The sequence below is a fragment of the Grammomys surdaster genome, unplaced genomic scaffold (assembly GCF_004785775.1).
Source record: "Grammomys surdaster isolate TR1022 unplaced genomic scaffold, NIH_TR_1.0 195, whole genome shotgun sequence".
Classification (NCBI taxonomy): domain Eukaryota; kingdom Metazoa; phylum Chordata; class Mammalia; order Rodentia; family Muridae; genus Grammomys; species Grammomys surdaster.
The window spans coordinates 392,962-407,098 of NW_021604640.1; the positions used below are offsets into that span (position 1 = coordinate 392,962).

The 14,137-nt window shown below is 35.4% G+C and overlaps 1 protein-coding gene across 4 annotated transcripts in view; it reads right to left on the reverse strand.

The window, feature by feature from the left end:
• Window positions 1-14,137, reverse strand: part of Prrg1 (proline rich and Gla domain 1) — a 109,239-nt gene that overhangs the window by 26,269 nt on the left and 68,833 nt on the right. For all 4 annotated transcript variants that reach the window (XM_028769945.1, XM_028769946.1, XM_028769944.1 and 1 more), the window contains exon 3: window positions 2,005-2,165. In XM_028769945.1, the coding sequence (XP_028625778.1) occupies window positions 2,005-2,165 (161 nt within the window). The remainder of the gene's footprint in view (window positions 1-2,004; window positions 2,166-14,137) is intronic.

A 14,137-nucleotide genomic window follows, 5' to 3' on the forward strand; every position in this document is an offset into this window, starting at 1 on the left:
AAAATATCAATTAGATGACTAAGTCAGTAAAAGTATCTGCCACCAAGCCTGGTGACCTGCATTCAAGCCCCTCACATGATGGAAAGAGAGAACATGTGCAATTGTCCTCTGACCTACTGGCATGTGCCCCTCCCTGTTCCTACAAACTAAATAAATAGGAAAAAACTTGAGTACTCAGAGAAGTGGAGGTGGATCTTGGAAAAGTTTGGGAAGAGATAGAATATGACAACATTGTACAAAATTCTCAAAAACTAACGAATAAATACATTTAAATGTGATATTATGTGGTAAGGATTAAAAAAATAGACTGAAGATGGTAGTAAATACCTGAAAGAAACAGTTTAAAGGGGATTAAATTTTGCTTATGGCTTAAGAGGTATCAAAGAATGGCTTGTAGGATATATTGTTTTGAGTCTGAGGCAAAGCAGAATAGCATGGTATCTGAAAATGTGGCAGTCTACTCACCTCATGGTGGTCAGACAGCAGAAGGCAGAAGGAAGATACCTTTCAAAGATACACTCCCAGTGGCCTACTTTGTTTCCAGAGGCCCTACCTTCTAAAGTTTCCAGTAGGTGGAAACTAAACTTTCAATATATGAGCCTGTGGCGTCACATATAATCAAACCATAATAAATGGTTTTGATGTAAAGAGGCAACAAGTACATGGGTGAAGTTACTACTTACCATGGCAAGAGCAGATTATTTGGGAAGTAGTGCAAACTGAAAAAAAATCCCAATAAAATACTGATAAAATACTTTTCGTATGCTAAACAATTTAATACTAAAATTCACATGACAAAGGCAGCCCATTGTCTCTTTGGTAGGTAAGAAATTTCACAAACTACTGTAGAATACTATAACAACGTAGAACTACTTCTTTTTTATATGAGAACATAAAACAAATCTTCTGAAAGCAGAAGGATAAACTAGAATAGAAAAATCTAGAAATAGGTGAAGTACATATGGAAACCATGTATCTACTAAGTGACTGTGAAGAAGGGCTGTTTGTTAAATGGTGTTTGAACAACTACATAGCCATACAAAGAAAACTATACCCATAATTCAGTACATATATGACGATAAACTACTTATAAAACTAGTAAAGCTTATGAATATGAAGATCATAGCTTGTTAATTTATAAACAGATTTTGCTTTTGCTTTGAGCATGGGAATCTAGCAATTTCTTTGAGGTCCTTTCTCTCATCTTGAGAACCTTCTTTACCAAATAAAAGATCAAACTCTCCTTCTTTAAAATGTGTACATTCTCACTATTTGCTGTGGCATAATGAATGCCCCTATAGTTCATGATATCCTACTTATTTAGCATACACCATTATATTCTTGGTGCATAGGCATGGATCTTTACAAACAGCTACCTCTGGTGTTTTAATTTACAAGTGTAGAAAAGCCCTAGAAAATTTACATCCTTGCTTCTGCTTAGACATCCTGTTATCTTTGAATAGCCTGCAGTCAGAGTAAAGTGATATAATTCAGTTTTGTGAAATGTGGAAGAGGAGACCAAAAGTATAGAGAACTAAAACAAAGGTTTTTCTGGTTCTATAGTTGGAACCTGGGATCTCAAAAGCATACAAGGGAAGCATCCTACCACTGAGCTATATCCCAAACTCAGGAGAAATAAAACATCAAAACACTGTTCGCCTTTCCTTCCTTCATCCTCTCTCTCTCTCTGATTAAGCATTGAGAGATAAAGACACCACCTACTTTATAGATCAAAGCCTTGTATGAACTGGATGCCTTGCCACCATAACTGCTAGCTAACCAGAGCACTGTGGAAACATGGCCCTCAAAGACATACCAATACAGAGGGAACTAAGTCTAGTTTTCTCCTATACAGAACATTATTTATTAGCTGTTACATGAAGACTTTTTTAGTAAATTCACTTTTAGCTAAAAGCAATTCATGTTATTTGGTAATGTAGGTTTCACTATATATCAAATGGTAAGTAATCTTGTGAACATGTTTTAAGTTGCCAGTATACTTACAGTTTTTTCATGATTTTCAAAAGCCTCTCTGGCTTCTTCAAATGTGCAGACTTCTTCTCTGCACTCACGCTCAATGTTGCCCTGTCTTATTTCTTCAAAAAGCCCATTGGCTCTTGGGTAGCGTTTTAATACTGTGTTGGCTTTTTCTCCTGTGAGGAAAACTAAAAAAACAAAAAAAGATACAATATTAAGCATAAAAAAACAATAAGAAGCTAATGTAGGAAGTTGATATACAATAAGAAAACTGCCAGATGCTCCTCAGAAATCAACTTTCTAAACATCTTTCAGTAACTTAGAAGTGAATTAATGTTTAACTTCAAACCAAAGCATTTGATAGCTTCCTCATAATGGGAATATCTCCCTTTAGTCAACATGGGCAGGAACAGTAACATAATTAACCATGTTATATTCAGACTTTAGCACATTCCAGATGACCAATGGATGTTTAAAAATAGCAATAGTGATATCACTACTTATATTCATTACTGTAAATGGATACCCAAACACATTCAGCAACCAAAAGCCAGTCTCTAGACGATGTTTCTAGCTACCTAAAAATAAATATAAATCTAATTGATCTAATAATATAAACCTAGAGAACCATTATTTTAAAGACTTAACATAGTGAAAGTCTCATTACAAATTGTTCTAGCTAGCAAAATAAGGAGCATATTCCAAAGAACTTTCTGAAATCAATGAAATATAAAAGATAAATTTATCTACATCTCTGTCTAAGAAAACAGTATTTTGTTCTAAATAAACAAGTTAAACATAGTGTAGCTGTACTTCAAGGCACTCAATTTCATTTCATTGTCCTTAAGAAAAAAAAAAAAACTTCCCATGAATTATATCTGGGAAACATTCAATGTGCACATGTAAAATCCAGTGGAATAAACAAGTCATGGTAAGTTCAGTACCACCTTGGGCTACACAGTAAGGCCAGATCTTGGAAGATAAACAAATAGTTGGTTGGGAGTATAGTTCAATGGTAGTACACTTGCTTAGTCTGTCTACAGCCCTGGGTTCAATCCCCATCACCGCAATAAATAAATTAAAAAAAAATAAAGTTTAAAAAGCAGACACTGCTTGGACCATAGTTAAGGTTACCCTTTATGAGGGAGGGATGCATTTACTTTTATATACAAGAACATTTAAGTTCTAATTTGTTTTTTTTCTGAAAATGTCTTATTTGCCTGGTGTGTAAATACCATGCCACCATAATTTATTCCATTAATATAAAAAGATTAGAAAATTTCCAATTTACAGACCTCTGCCATGGGACAAAACATATCACAGCGGTTGGAAAGATTTCAGGAGGAGTTAATGACAGTTGCTGCTTTTGCCAAGGACTCAAGTTCAGTCCCAGCACTCATGTAATGGCTCACAAATATCTAGAAGTTAAGTCCCAGGGACTTCAAAACCCCCTTGGTCTCTGGACAATTGCACACATAGACACAGATGCAGTAACACAGACACAGACAGATAGACAGACACATCCACACACACTTGCAAAGTAAATCTTAAGAGTGGGCTGGAGAGATGCTGGCAAGGTTGTGGAGAAAGAGGAACACTCCTCCACTGCTGGTGGGATTGTAAGCTGGTACAACCACTCTGGAAATCATTGTGGCAGTTCCTCAGAAAATGGGACATAGTATTATCTGAGGACCCAGCTATATCACTACTGGGCATATACCCAGAAGATGCTCCAACATATAACAAGGACATATGCTCCACTATGTTCATAGCAGCCTTATTTATAATAGCCAGAAGCTGGAAAGAACCCAGATGTCCTACAACAGAGGAATGGATACAGACAATGTGGTACATTTACACAATAGAATACTACTCAGCTATTAAAAACAATGACTTCATGAAATTCTTAGGCAAATGGCTTAGAACTAGAAAATATCATCCTGAGTGACGTAACCCAATCACAAAAGAACACATATAGTATGTACTCACTGATAAGTGGATATTAGGCAAAAAGTGTGGAATATCCACAATACAACTAACAGACCATATGAAGCTCAAGAAGGAAGACTAAAGTCCTACTTAGAAGGGGGAACAAAATAATCAAGGGAGGAAGAGGGAGGGAGGGACTTGGGAGGGAAAGAGTAGGGGAAAGGGGGGAAGGGGGGAAAGGGAGGCAGGATCAGGTGTGGGAGGAGACAGGGGAGAAGTACAGAGGGCCAGGAAATTGAACAGGGGTATGTAGCAATGGGGGATGGGGAACTGGGGGTAGTCAACAGAAAGTCCCAGATGTCAGGGAAGCAAGAGGCTCCCAGAACCCAACATGGATGAGGTTAGCTGAAATGCACAACAAAAGGGAGAGAGAACCTGCAGAGACCATATTCAGAGGTTAGGCATGGCCCCCAGTTGAGGGATGGGGCCACCCACCCATCTCAAAAATATTAACACAGAATTATTCCTGTCTTAAGGAAACGCAGGGACAAACAGTAGAGCAGAGACTGAAGGAAAGGCCATTCAAAGACTGCTCCACCTAGAGATCTATCTAATTTGCAGACACCAAGCCCAAACACCAAACACTATTGCTGATGCCAAGAACCTCTTGCTGACATGAGCCTGATATGGCTGTCCCCTGAGAGACTCTGCCAGGATCTGACCAATATAGATGTGGATGCTCCCAGTCAACCATCTGACTGAGCATGGGGACCCCAATGGAAGAGTTAGGAGAAGCCAGTTTCAAAGAAGCTGAAGGGGTTTGCAATACCATAGGAAGAACAACAATATCAACCAACTAGACCCCCTCTCCAGAGCTCTCAGGGACTAAATCACCAACCAATGAGTACACTTGGAGAGACCCATGGTACCAGCTGCTTATGTAGCAGAGGATTGCCTTATCTGGCATCAATGAGAAGAGAGGCCCTTGGTCCTCTGGAGACTTGATGCTCCAGTGTAGGGGAGTGCTATAGTGGTGAGGTAGGAGTGGGTGGGTGGGGAGCTCCCTCACAGAAGCAGGGGGTGATGGGATAGGGGATTTGCAGAGGTGAAACCAGGAAGGGCGATAACATTTGAAATGTAAGTAAATAAAATAACCAATTAAAAAAAGAAAATTAAAAAGTAAAATATAATTAGATAATTAAAAAAAAAAGAATGGGCTGGAGAGATGGCTAAGTGTTTATGTATACTTGTTGCTTTTGCAGATGACCAAGGTTGTATTTCAAGGATCCACATGGTAGTTTACAATTATCTTTAACTCTAGTTTCAGGTGATCAAATGTCCTCTGGGCCATCCACAAGCACCAACCATCCAACCACCAAAACATTCTTTAAAAAAATTAAGCTTAAACATTGTTTTAAGTTGCATTAGTGGCTCAGTGGTTAAGAGTGCTTGCTATTTTTTTTGAGAACACCCAAATTCTGCTCCAGGAAATCTGACACCCCCTTTTAGTCTCCAGGGTATCTGTATACATGTGCACAAACATATCACACACACACACACACACACAAATACATATTTTTCGATCCTAATTGGATTTTTATTTTCTTCTTTTTGCACTAGATTTTTAAGATCTGGTTTATAGTTTACATATATGATTAATTTCAATCCAGATGCTAAATTTGAATTGAGAAAATTTGTTCTATATTTGAATTTCATAAAATGTAATCTTCAAAGTAGTATATAGCAAACTGAAAAGTTTTCCTAAACTGAATCAAGTCATAAAATCATCTTCAATAGGTGCAGTCATATTCAGAAAATGGGTGCATCATTTTCAAAATAATTGATTTCCTTTGAAGCAAACATGACAGTTTTAAAATCACATGACTTGAAGTTAAACAGTCTTCCCTCATGGTCACAATACATCTTTAGAAGTTATATTTGTAATGAATTCCCAGGCAATCCTAATATTACCACAGTTTGTCAAGTACTACTATTATATCAGTTCCTTACAAGATGAGTTCTGAATGCTTATGAAAAACTTGGATTAATAGATTTAGACAAATTTAATTACGATTATTAAAGTCTTTAACATCTATTTAATATATATTTTATAATTTTCTTAAAAATAAGTATGTCTGGTATTGTTTTGACTATGATATTCCTTTTCAAGACTTATTTCACTAATTGTAACATGTCAGTCACTGATCATATACTTATATTCTCTAAAATAGGATAGAGGTCTCCTCCAATTAATAGAAGATACTGCCTTTTACTGAGACTTCTCTTTTCCAAGACAAAGTTTTCTTTTCTTTTTTTTATTTCTTCATCTGTTTGTCATTTACATGGATATGATTTCTTGAACCAACCTTCTCTCATAAAGTAGCTAATTCCTAAATGTAGACAGAAATCAAGATAGCTGGAAAGGTGTTATATAAGGACACGTATCTTCTAGTATCAGATTAATCAAATTACCAGGAGCATTCCACATAAACATCTCTTATGTATTCCTTCTACCAAGAAGCAAAGTAACATGATACTAAGACTCTAGATGCTGGCAAGTAAACTTTATCTACTTGGCAAATATAGTTAATTAGAAGACATTACATGAAGTAAAAATTTGAGCAACAATAACAAATAATATGATAGGTAAAATTTATCTGCCATATATCAGGAAACAAGTAATGAGAACAAAGCATTTGACAGTCTTTTATGAAGTGGATTGGAGGATTAGAGATGGCTCAGTGGTTCCCAGCAACCACATGGTGGCTCACAACCATATGCAATAGGCCATGATGCCCTCTTCTGGTATGTCTGAAGACAGCAACAGTATACTCATATACATTAAATAAATAAATAAATAAATAAATAAATAAATCTTGAATAAAGGAAAAAAGTTTTTTTGTTTTATAAAAATGGATTGGAGATCTAATCGACTCTGTATAAGCATAAAAGAATTAGAGGCTTGTGAGCTTGTGAGTTTGTGTGCTTGCCATCAAGCCTATTAACCTGATTTTGATTCCTGAAATCCACAGTGGAACATAAGAATCTTTACATCCACACTCCATGGACCAAATCATATGTTCATACATGCATGTACATGTGTATACACATACACATACACATGATTTTAATTTTCTTCAAGAATAGAATGAGAGCTATGATCAAAGATAAAGACACATTATCAATTTTTCATAGTACTTTTCTTTATTGAAAATATTTTTCATATAATATATTCTAATCATGGATTTTCCTCCTTCGCTGCCTTCAAGATCCCTCCATTCATCCAATTCCTTCCCTCCCTTCTCCCTTTCTCTCTCAAAACAATAGGCAAACAAACAAACTTAAAACAACAAAGAAAGCACAAAAAACACACATACCACAAAGCCCATGAAAACATAAAATTGGAAACCAAAATATACATGCAAAATACCAGTAAGAAAATAAATTCTCAAACAAAGCAATGAGGAAAAAAAGTCTACAAAAATTCCATCGAATTCATTTGTGTTGGCCATTTAATGCTGGGCATGGGGCCTACTCTTAGGAGTGGTTAATATCCCTGTGAGGCCTCACTTGAGAATTTTTCCTTTGCATGTGATGTCAATTGTAGTTAACTTCTTGGTTAGGGATGTCTACTTCCCCAGCTCAATGCTAGGACTCTATTTGGCTTGAACCAGAGCATGCCAAACACTGGACAGTATTCAGTCTGCAAGTCTTGCTTCGGGACCTTTCCTAACTACATGGACTTGCATTAGGAATTTAAAACTCAAAGCTAGTGGCTAAGGGTATAGCAGGATGTTAATTCTTTCCATATGTAAGGCTGTGTGTTCAATCTTTAGTATAAAAAAATAAATCAAACCAAAGCAGTGATATTCAAAACTTTAGCTGATTATGTCTTTCTGCCTTTCTCTTTAAGCTATGTGAGATAGTTAAGTCAAAGCTGACAGAACATTAACTTAGTTCTTAGTTATATACATAACTTAGTCATGGATCAGCTGATAGAACCAGTATATAGAATACAAATAAGCTTTAAGAATTCCTTAAGATGCTATTTAAAGATAAGGAGTTTAATCTCTAAAGGAAACAAACAAACAAACAAACAAACACCAGTGTTTTAATGAGATTCAGCAAGAAAAATTCCAACTTAAAGAATATTTCATATCCAAAACCGATACCCAAATACAAAAAAATAAATACTCAAAAAAAATTTACTGCGAAAAAAACATAACTTTTCATTATTTCAAAATAAGCATATACTCTCTTCAAAACAAATAAAAATAAATGAAATAAGAGAGCTTTTCAAATGATTGTCTAAATTACTGAGTTAAGGCAAAATATACAATAAATATTAGCACATAAATGTGTTGAATTTAATGCACATGTTAATAAAAATTGATCTTTTAAGCATTTAAACAGCAAGTAACTTTCAGCCATGTAAAATCGTATCTGCAAAGTGGCCAAAAAAAACCAGCAGAGAAGACAGCCTGAAGCTGGAAAGCTCTCTACTACAGTTATCTCATTGGTTTTATCACCTTGGGTCTGATTTCATTGAAGGAGATAGTACTAAACATTTACATTTTAAAGTGAACAATACTCTTTGTCTTAGAGTGTAATTACTGAACAAAATTACATACAATGAGAACATGACAATTTAAGATGAGGAGCAGACTGACCTCTGCTCTCAAGGACAAAGATTAAATAAACATACAAAGAACTCTACAGAAACAATTAACATAATGGATTCTGTTGGTGGTCAGAAGACAGGCATATCTTTCTATGGGGTGTGTATGTTTTGGAGGTGGGAGAAGGACCCATGAAAATTATCTGAGTTGGTTTTGTAAGGAGTGGCAGGATGGGGACATGTGAAAATGGTGGTAACAGATGTACTGGGACAACAGAGAAGGGAACAAGAGCTTGAAAAAATCAATCATACTCATAAGTTTTTACATAACATTGGTTCCCCTTCAAGGGTATAAACATGATTGGGAGAACCATGTACTATTAATGTTTTGGTTCTATTTTCATGTTTTGTACCACTTAGTAAAGAACTCAGTGTAGAACACAATTCTGTAAGTATAGAGAAAATTAAGAAAGAATAAGAGAAACTTGAAGACTCAATGAAAAGATAAGGGTTGGCTTCTAATTATGATGTGCCTCAAATTTAGTGTCTATATGCTATATAAAACATACTTGTACCCACATTTACTGCATATATCTTTCTGCTTTTCAGCTAAAGAAAACTACCTTTCAAACTTTATAAAACATTTCTCTTTGTCTCTGAGAGTATACATTCTCCTGTTTTATAAGAACTACCTGATTTCCTTTAGTACAACGGTTGTCACCTTTCCTAAGACTGTGACCCTTTAATACAGTTACTCATGTTGTTTACTCTAACCATAAAATTATTTTCATTGCTACTTATTTGCTACTTTTATGAATCATTATATGACACACCACAGGCACTAATCAAGGGCATGAAAACTAGAACATCATTATTATTACTTACTATTGTGCTATGGTTAAGTATGGGAAAATGAAATGCTAGATAGAAAGGTGTCATCCTAGCATTGTTATAAATGGCTACCAGCCCACATTCACTATACTGCTGGTTTAGTGACATTGGACTATTCTGAGTACCAGAAGGATTGGTTTGCATGCTTTATTTTTTTTTAATTTTTCTTTTTGCTATCCTCTTTTATTTGTAGCTCAGGCTGGGCCCAAAGTTGGGGTCCTCTTGCCTCAACCTCCTCCTCCTCCTCCTCCTCCTCCTCCTCCTCTTCCTCCTCCTTCTAATCAAATTGTAATTTTTTACTTATTCACACAGGGGTTATGAACACAAAAAGGCAGGACATGGGGAAGGGGATCACACCAGAGTGTGGGTGTTCAGGAGGAGGACAGATATCTTTCAGAACAGGGTATTGGCTGGGTGAAGGTTCAGGGGACAGGTCACTACGACTCTGCCTATGATTCACTTGTCCTTATCTAAGTTGGTACTATCTGCCAAGGCTACCTATTTACAAGGTCTATGACTACCCAGGCTGGTAAATTTCCACAAAAGCTGCCTGTTCACAATATCTTATAGCCCTCTGTTTCAGTGTTTTTCCACAGAGACCCAAGACTTTGTGTTAGTATGCATGTATATCAAGCCTATTGATGATTTTAGGCCTATGGCTGATTTGAGGCCTTCAGTGTATAAGCAGGGCTGCCCCTGACATCTCCTCTCTTCTCCAAGTATAGAAAGACTGTGGAGATTCTAATCTTGTGAAATTCGGGGATAGAGGTCTAACCTCCAGTAATTGAAGAGGACCTTGTAATGGCTCTGGTCCTCCTGTCGTTGTCCAGTGAGGAATGTTGTCTCAACCTTCTCATTGCTGGAAGTACAGGCATGTGCCTCCATACCTGTATCCAATGATCCTTTTTGCTATACGACTCCTTACCAGCAGCACCATTGACAAGAAAATCCACATTAACAGATAAAGGAAGCTTTCTGCAAATGAATTGAAAAGTGGAAGGCCTATCCATATAGACTTAATGTACAACTCTATACCTCATGGATTTCCTATGAAACTATTGTTAAAATGGAAATAGAAAAGAACTCATTTTTGTACTATAGGAAGCTTATAATTGCTTGGGTAACAAATACGACCTAACTAATATTGCAAAGTTGTTAAATAGTGAACAAGGTAGAACATAAGACAGTGTCACAACAAACAACTCTGTAAAAAAGTAAAATCCTAAGCATTTGTTCTTCAGTAAATTTGGAATGATAGTATCGATCTCATAATGAGTTATTATACATAGACTAAGTTTTGCTATGCTCAAAGCTTAGTAGAAACTGGATGGCCAGTAAATAATATAACTTATGGAAGTTATTCCATGTAAATAAAACAACAGATTAATTCAACTGATAATAAAATGTACTGTGAAAATATGGGATAAACACAGACAGGGCTGGCTTACACTGAGGCTGTCTTATCTCCTTTCAATTATACGTTGATGTATACTTGCTACAGTACGCTGGGATGAATCATGAATATTTGGGGGATATAATCAAGTTTTCAAGCTTCAGAAATTCTTTTGAATGTAACTGAGTACTCGTTTTATAAATGGCAAGTGTTTGTAACAAAGTAACGAAATATCCTTTACTATAATTTGTATGCTTATTTTTATTTTTTTAGCTGCCTGTATATAAACTCATCATTGGAATTCTAACAACAGGCCACACAGAAGAAGCTGCTGTGAAAGGAATCACATATGCAACAATTATGTAAGATTTGGAAGTCATGCATAGTAACAAGAAAAGTCAACTTGGATTAATTATATTTTATTGAATTTAGGTGAATACAGGTGGCTAGTCAAATATTTTATGTTCTAATTTTATACATTAATAATAATATTTTGTTTATTTAGAAGTATTCAAATAAATCCAATCTCCTGAAGTAAAATATAAGATGTTATAACCAAATGTGCTACAATACATTTTATGCTCATTTTACAGTGGAGCCCCGTTCCTTTATGGAAATCAAGAGTCCTTTTATGCTATCCATATCCTCATGGCAGACTATGAGATTTGAATGTCACATTGAACAACATTAACATTAAAAAGTACAACACAGAGAGACTTAACTTAATTAGATCAATATGCTGACAGGAACAAGAAGTGAAAGCTAGTTAATCTGACTACAAAGGATAATAAAGCCCTTTAGGACTTACTTAGAGAAAGATCTAATTCCTCTCACACTGACAGGTCTCAAAGTAGTAACCATCACTATTCTTATCATGGTGAATATAAGTCACCAATAAAGGATCATATGATGTTCAGGACACTGTTCATAAAGAGAGTATATGTATATGGATCTAATTTAGAACTGTTTGCAGAAAAACAGAAGTTCAGAATTTTGTGCATTCTAGGCCAGTTCCCTGCTTCTAAGCTATAGACACAACTTAAAAATACGTGTTTTTTTTTTTTTTAGAAAAATTTGTTTTTTAAATTTCTGTCGTATCAACAGGGCTTGAACTCAATGCTATACTGCATGCTAGGAAGGTTCTCTACTACCGCACTTCACTTTCAGGTCTTCAAGCAATCATCAATCCATAATAGTTACTTAAATGGAAAATTTGTTCCCAGATAATGTTGTATAAATGTAGGTGTATCAGAAACTAAATCTATGAGGAGTCCACAAACTATTAAGAAAGCTGATTAATTTTTTCTGGAATAAATCTCTGATGTCTTATTTATTGTTGTGAATTTCTCATACAAGACTGGACAACATGCAAAGTATCTGCTAATTCACGTTTTCTGGTTGCAATATAAAGGTGGCCTTTAGTGATACATTGTTTAAATTTAAGAGATCCATCTTCACCAAACTTCTACTGAGGCAAAGGAAAGGGAAGAATGAGAACTGTGCTATGGTTAAAAGGTCCTACACCTGGAGGTAAGAAATATGTATTTCTGTTCCTGCTTTGGTACTAAACTGGCTACATGACCCTAACATTCACATTTGTTACTTAATTTATCAGAGTCTGTTTCTTAATTATTGAAGTGAAATTGCTGAATGTGATTTCTTAAAGTTGTGACAGTAAAGAACTCCACCACTGGAAAGATTCTGAAAAATTGGAATGCTATTCAATATGCAAATCTTAGGGAACACGTACATAATATTTATCAGCCAAAGCTTCACCATTCTCCAAACCAACACGTGTGTGAACACAGAAGAAAACTTAACAAAATATCATCCCTATCTAATTCTATGCTTAAAAGAAATTTTTTTTTATTTTATAAATTAGCCAGGCATGGTATAGGGAACCAGGGTTGGTGGTGCATATCTTTAATCCCAGCCCTTGGGAGGCAGAACCAAGTAGATTTCTGAGTTAGAAGCTAGTGTAGTCTACAGAGCAAGTTCCAGGACAGTCAAGGCACACTGAGAGACCCTGTCTTGAATGATCTTTTGAAGTGTCACTCTCATAATCCCATATTTTCTTCCTCATAAAGCAGAGTAATATTGCTACTTCACTGTGTCTGCAAACAATATAATGCCTTCAAGTTTATTTTCTATGCTGACATACCTATGTCAAATAGATAACTTCTTATCAGACCAATAGAAATAGCTAACATTAGGAAAACAAAGATTATTAAAATAATAAAATTATGAAAATACAAGATAAATAAAAATGTTTATTGCATAAATAAAAGATTTCTTAGGCCATGTTCTTTTATGTAGGAATATAGGGAAACAGAATAGTTTTCAGTATTATTTTAAAACAACCTATTTATGAAAACTACGGGTTGGTGCTTACATGACTACTGTATTTATAATTCAAAATTTCTAGTATGGTTATACCTAATCAGGTTGTCATAAACATATTCAAGAGATCAGGGATTTAAAACCTAACTTGAAGTTGTGGCGCGGAGCACCTAAGCCTGGAAAGTCTAAGATTTCAGAGAAAAAATAATTGTTATTAAATGCTTTAATGTGCCAAATCTGGTTCCTAAGGACATGATAGGTATAACGACTACAAGACTTCAAAATTGCCATTGTAATACAAGAGGCATACAACAAGATTCCAGATGACAGGCAAATTTCCTGGGATAAGTCTGGAGAATGTTCCAGGAATGGATTTGTGTAACAGAGAAGACAAAAGAGTTAATGGATATCTATAAAGTTGATATGCTTTAAAAGCAAACATGGTTCTCTGCAGTGACACTAACTACTTTGATAAGGTTTTCATAAAAGCTAAATTTTAGGTCTTATATTCAGTCTAAAGGTTTTACGCTGCATAAAGAAAAATGAGATACAAAGAAATTATCTAATAGTCTTCCCCAAAGGAAGGTAAATAGTTGATTTTTCTTTGAAGGAGTGTTAAAATATGTAACCTTTTACCAAAGCAATTCCTCATGAAATGGCAGATGATACTACCACTAACAATTCTGTTAAAGTTTTAGCAATTACATCAATTCATTTAAAGTATGGCACGTTAGCACATTATATTTCTACACTAGGGACAATGACGTGCCTGAAGAAATCAAATGCAGTGCAGTGGTCTAATTGGGCATAAAAAATACACAGCTAAATGGAGTCATCAAAACAGGACTCCCATGATGGCTATTTCTCCTGTAACTAATGTATCAATTATATGATTATATAAGTAGTGTTAGTGCTTACACAGATCACCACAATAAAACTTCTGTCTTAGTTAGGGTTTCCTCTGCTGTAAAGAGAAACCGTGACCAAGG